The 6,105-nt window shown below is 54.5% G+C and overlaps 1 protein-coding gene across 1 annotated transcript in view; it reads right to left on the bottom strand.

The window, feature by feature from the left end:
* Nucleotides 1-1,304: 1,304 nt before the first annotated feature.
* dchs1b (dachsous cadherin-related 1b) overlaps nucleotides 1,305-6,105 on the bottom strand; it is a 118,396-nt gene continuing 113,595 nt past the window's right edge. Inside the window, exon 22 of the mRNA XM_035434296.1 lies at nucleotides 1,305-6,019. Coding sequence (XP_035290187.1) covers nucleotides 3,369-6,019 — 2,651 coding nt within the window. The 3' untranslated portion in view covers nucleotides 1,305-3,368. The remainder of the gene's footprint in view (nucleotides 6,020-6,105) is intronic.

Raw genomic sequence — 6,105 nt, 5'->3', positions numbered from 1 at the left:
TTGGTATAAAGGAGGTTCCTAAACTGTTCCTACACAACCGAGCAAGCTATAGATGTTCGCTCTTCTATCATAGCAATTCATGAATATTCATGGCAGCATATCAGGACACTATGTTTGAAAAATAGAACTTGCAATATTATGCATAATTGAGCTGAATATGTTATTGGTATATAGAATATTGCTGGATGAGCCATGCTTTAAGTTCTATTTAAATGTATATTGCTGTCTGAGGTCTCCCTAGAATACTGTTAGCCTAGGAATGGTGTTTGCTTACATTAAAAGTGACCTAGCGACATCTGGCTATTAAGCAGTGATATTTGACATTTTGCAGTTCTTTAGACTTGTCGGCATGGAACATGGTAGCAAGGGATGTTATCAAAACACACAGCCATAATTCTGGCAACCGTTCGTATAAAATGGAAGTTTTACAGTGTAGACCCAAACGTTGGGGTTAGAACAGGAAGCACATCATCAGGTTTGAGAAGGCATCGTGTCAGTTTGTCTTTGAGTGCATTTTCTCGTTGGTTTTTCAACACCGGGCCAGTTTACCAGTTTTTAAGACAACTCCAACTCTTTTTCTTGAAAAATAACAACAGTATTTTATGTATTTGTATGTATTGCTCAGTTTTTACCCTTAGAGCATCGAGGCAGAAATCCCTCACAGTTATGAAAACACCCCCTTTCAGTCCTCCTGGGTAACCATGGGGACGAGAACGTCTCTTAATTGCTGAGCTAACACAAATAATAGTGTGCGTTCTGCTGAGATTTCCCAACATTGCCCTGATGGGATGGTAAGTCACAGTATTAAAAAAAAAAACCTTGGTCCTATCCTGTGGAAAACTTAAGCTCATCGGTTTTTTTGGCAGGAAGATTTATTTACATTTCGACTGGCACGCATCAGTCCCAAGCCCAAAAAACGAAGAGAGAGAAGAGTGCCCCTTCCAGTTCCTCTGTGCTGCTCGCAGATCAGGTTCACAGTCGTCCCGTTTGGCTCGATCTGCAAGTCTTTGCCGTCGGCCATGTTGCTGGTGTCCACTGTGACAAACCGGGTAGAGATGTAACCCACACTGCTAGCATGGCTACAAGCTATTTGCCGTTAGGTTTTCAGTTCACCAGGGAGTTCATTTTGGCTCTGACTAGCAGAGAGTCCATTTTGGCTCCGACTAGCAGTACTGGAACATAATGACTTTCCCAATGACAGAAAGGGGTGCAGGTAGACAACGCCTTTGCTTACTTTGTTCAACTGAAACTCAAATTGAAATTCTGCCATGATTAAAAGGAAAGAAAAAAAAGGATCCAGTTTGTCAAAAGAGATCAGAGGGAATTTATTATTTGCTTTAAATATATGTACAGATTTTTCAAAACAACTGTTTTACCATCCAGCCAATGGCTGCCTTGAGAAAGACTACAGTTGGTTCTCCCTCGAGCATCGAAGACAACATTAGCTCACACTTTTGAAAACGGGTTGCGACAATTGTGCCACAAATTTGGTGACCCCTTTTTGTGGTTAAAGGGGAATCAAGATTTGAGGTGATAGCACTGTATGGCCAATACCTCCTGAGAAAATGAGAAGACCCTTGATTGTGAAGCTAACGCCGGACTAGCAGGAAAACACTGAGCTGGGGAAATGAAGAAGCTCTTATCCTCTTTTAGACCACTTCCATACCAAGTGACCACAAAAAAACCCCAAAGAGCTTGTAGCCGATGACAAACTAAACACAGCACTAAATCTCCAGGTTGTTAACCTCTGACCACTTTCTTTGATGCGGTTCAAGTCAAACAGCATGATACCCAGAATGCCCTGCTGACTTAATTAATGGGTCACAGCAAATTGCGTGTTGACTCTCTTAAGCACTGTTCTGACAGCTGCTGCCGTTGCCGCCTGCTAGGTGTATTGGTCTGGTTTGCGACCATTCCATTGGGGACGCCAATTTGTGAAACGCTCACGTGGTCAACGCACACCTCAGCTCCAACACCGGAGCGGGACGATGTCATGGTCCGTTTGGTCACCTCAGATTTGAGGTTTGCCTTGCCTACAGAAGGAGGGAAGCAGTGCTGTTTTGGGGAAAAAAAACTGATCTGGTTTTTCGTTTTGTTTGTTTTTTTTCATCAAATTGCATGAAAACTGATGCACGGCCTCCCTGTTGGGAAGTGTACACAAGTCAGTGTTTTTGTAAGATTAACATTGAGGAGTTAAAATCCTTACTTTAATTTCTTCTGTTCTTTAACGTCACCTCCATTTTTTTCTCAAATAGGTTAGCTGCAATTGTATTGTTTTAAAAAAATTAACAAAAAAAGTAACATCACATGAAACTATACAGCTGTCCAAACACTGATCTCATTTATCAGTTCATTATCAGTCTCTTTTTTTCTTCATAAATAATTATCAAAACACACAAGAGCTCTCCAGTCACACAGATCACAATTGGCAAAATTCCACAAACGCACTGAATAATACTGCTAAAAACAGACTTACCACACATACATACATACTTACATACATACTGTTGCATACATACAAATATACACATATGCAAGTGTAGTGAAATGATAACCTCTGGACAAGAGGTAATGGCATTTTCTCGTCAGAAAAAAGTCTGTATAAAAATATATAAAAACAAAATGAGAAAAAAAGTGTCCTGTTCTAGTTTTTGTCTTTACAATGCTTTGACACAAGTCCTAATTTCCCCCTTTGAAAATGTGCAAAAATTAGGGTTATTTCTCAATGTTGTTAAACACGACGGCAAGACAGTTTTTCCAAGGGAACCCACGTGAAGGAAAGGAAGTCGAAGGTAGCCGTATGTTAGCCCAACGAGTGCGTATGAAGAGTTTCAGATCCTCGTCTGTTCAGTTTAAGGAGCAGCATTACCCTCAGCTCTCTGGCCAGCCAGAACAAAACACAACATCAACAAGAACAACAAAAAAAGGTTTCTATCCACGGTACAGACATGAATACTGAGGAGTAGGGCGTTCACTGTTGGGACGGTTAGTGGGAGGTTCCCCCCGAAACAGGGTTCACGGGGGACCTCTCTCACGAGGGTGACGGACGAGACCAGCGTTCTTCACCATCACCAGAGACGGGCGGTTACTTCAGATCCGTGCATTTGAAATTTGTATTTGCACATATGTATTGCATGCTTAATACTAATTTCTCTGCGTACGGTTTACACCCTTGTGCCACCTGCAAATCGGCTTGTGTCTCCAACTGCTCTGACTGCAGTTTATAGGTGTTTTTATTTGGGAGGTAATTTGTATTTTTGTGAGAAGATACATTTTTTGTGTGTTTTTCGCCCTTCCCAGACACACAGTGCGGCGGTGAGTCTTCGGGGCGGTCCGGAGCGGACGGAGAACGGGAGGCCTCGGTGACATCATATCCTCATTTCGGCCTCGTCGCCGTTGTCCAGGGAGTGCTCGGCGGTGCTGATCATGTGGGCCGAGGGGCCCTGGGAGACGTCGAAGGGCGAGACGGCGGGGGAGCGGGCGGCCAGCGGCGACAGGGACGGCGAGAAGCTGGGCGACATGGCCGCCGAGGAGATGGAGCCCTCGTGGCTGATGGGCGACCGCCGCAGGGACGCCAGGTGCGGGAACGTCCTCCCGACGGCGGGTTTGGGCGGCACGGACTTGGCCCCCGGGTGGGCCACGGAGGTGATGAGCGGGGGCGGGTCGATCCGGGGCTTGGGGTCGACCTTGGGCTTGGGCTGGAAGGGCCGGCGGGGCGGGTTGCTGTTGGGCGCGGCGGTCTCGTCCTTCAGCCGGGCGATCTCGGTGAAGACGTTGGCCAGCGGCTGGAACTGCGGGCACCAGTTGAGCAGGTAGTCCCAGTTGTAGCTGCCGCGCAGCTCCTCGTCGCTGGCCACGATGGCGGTCAGCGAGCCGTCCACCGCCGGCTTGCCGTCCTCGGGGAAGGCGTAGTCCTTGGACTGGGGGATGTTCAGGCCCCGTCCCACGCCCAGGTAACCCCCGCCCTCGTCCCGGTAGACGGGGTGCTGGCCGGACAGCATGGTCCCGCCGAGGCTCCCCAGCTTCTTGCCCTTGAACCACTGGCCCCCCGCCTCCATGCCGGGCTCGCAGGAGATGTCCGAAAGCTGGTCGGCGTCCTGCTGGATGCCCGAGTCGGGCCCGCGGGCGGAGATGTGCTCCTGCATGGAGGAGGTGATGCTGGAGACGCGCGGGTACTCGTTGATCATCCGGATCTCGTCGTCCTCCGCCGCCTCGGCCGAGCCCCGCCCGCTGGAGTGGGAGGGGTCCAGGGAGCCCCCCCTGGGGTAGGCCCCCACGCCGCCGGCCCCGCCCTGGTCGCCGGCGTACCCCGGGAGCGTCTGGTGGTAGATCCTCTCGCCCCCGGCGGCCGCCGTCTTGGAGTCGTCCAGCTTCTGCAGGGCGGTGCCCGCCGGCGCCCCCTGCCGCTCCTTCTTCCTCCGCCGCCGCGACCTCACCAGGCACAGCGCCGCGGCCACGGCGACGAGGATGAGGATGGCGCCCAGGGAGACGGCGATGACGCTGATCAGCAGGACGTTGACGTCCGGCGGGAGCCCGAAGGTGGTGCGGGTCACGTCGACGGTCAGCTGGGCGGTGGCCACGCGGGACGTGTCCAGGGGGCTGTGCGCCGCCACGTCCAGGGTCATCGTCCGCGCCTGCGGCTCTGCCTCCCGTTTGGAGCGCCCCCCGGACCGCCCCCCGCCACCGCCGCTGCCGTGGCGACCCGAGCTGTCCATCTTGAGGAAGACCACGCCCGTGGTGGCGTTGATGTCGAAGTAGGGTGACCCGCCGGGGAGGGAGTACAGGACGATCCCGTCCACGCCGCCGTCCTCGTCGCTGGCTTGGACCTGCCCGATGCTCTGGCCCTTCTGCGCCCCCTCGGGCACCTCGAAGGAGAACTCGGGGGAGGTGAAGAGGGGGTCGTATTCGTCCTCCCCGGTGACGTAGACCTGGACCGTCACCGTGGCGGAGTAGTTCCCCGTGTCCACGGCCACAGCCACGAAGCTGAAGCTGTTGAGCTTCTCGAAGTCGAAGGTCAGGCGCGACCGCACCTCCCCCGACGTCTGGTTCACGGAGAAGGACTCCGTGCCGTCGCCGGAACGTTCCGCCATGTAGTAGCGCAGCTGCCCGAAGACCCCCGTGTCGTGGTCGATGGCGTGCAGCACGGTGACCGGGGCGTTGGGCGGCTGGTTCTCGCGCAGGCTGGCCGTCAGGGTGTCCAGGGGGAAGTAGGGCTTGTTGTCGTTGACGTCCTTCACCTCCACGGTGACGGGGGCCAGGGCGAAGTTGCCGCCGCCGTCGAAGGCCTGGACCACGACCGTGTGGGAGGAGCGGCGTTCGCGGTCCAGCGAGCGGCGCAGACGCAGGGCTCCGGTCCACTGGTCGACGGTGAAGAGCCCCGTCTCGTCGCCGGAGCTGATCGAGTACCGCACCTCGGCGTTGGGGGCGGAGTCCGGGTCGGCGGCGGTCAGCCGCAGGATCTCGGTGCCGGCCGCCGCGCCCTCGCTGAGCGCCACCGCGTACTCGGCGCGGCCGAAGGCGGGCGCGTTGTCGTCGGCGTCGGTGACGGTGATGACCGCCGGCACGCTGGAGCTGCGCTGGGGCACGCCGCGGTCCGACACCACCACCGTCAGGTTGTAGCGCGCCGCGCTCTCGAAGTCCAGCCGCTCCGCCAGGATCAGCGTGCCCACCGTCTGGAAGCCCCGCCCCTCCAGGAAGCGCACGCTGCTCTCGATCTGGAAGGCGTTCCCGGCGTTGCCGCTGGCGATGGCGAAGTCGAAGCCGCAGTTCTCGCGGGACGGGTCCCCGTCCGCCGCCTCCAGGGTCAGTATGGTGGCCCCCGGGAGTCCGTCCTCCGACACGGTGGCCCTGTACTCCGATTGGTGGAAGGTGGGCGCGTTGTCGTTGACGTCGGACAGCTGCACCTGGACGGTGGTGACGGAGGACAGGGCCGGGGTGCCGCTGTCCCGGGCCTCGATCACCACGGTGACGGAGGGACGCTCGGGGTCGAACTCCGTCTCCTGGTTGATGAACAGTGTGCCTGCCAAGGAAAAAAAAAGATTTAGTTTTTGGGGTTTTTAATTCTGGGTTTTAGTCATCTTTAACAGACCCTAACGCATAGCGCAA

Source organism: Anguilla anguilla, chromosome 9 (genome assembly GCF_013347855.1).
Source record: "Anguilla anguilla isolate fAngAng1 chromosome 9, fAngAng1.pri, whole genome shotgun sequence".
NCBI classification, from domain to species: domain Eukaryota; kingdom Metazoa; phylum Chordata; class Actinopteri; order Anguilliformes; family Anguillidae; genus Anguilla; species Anguilla anguilla.
This window is presented reverse-complemented; position numbering and strand designations above follow the sequence as displayed.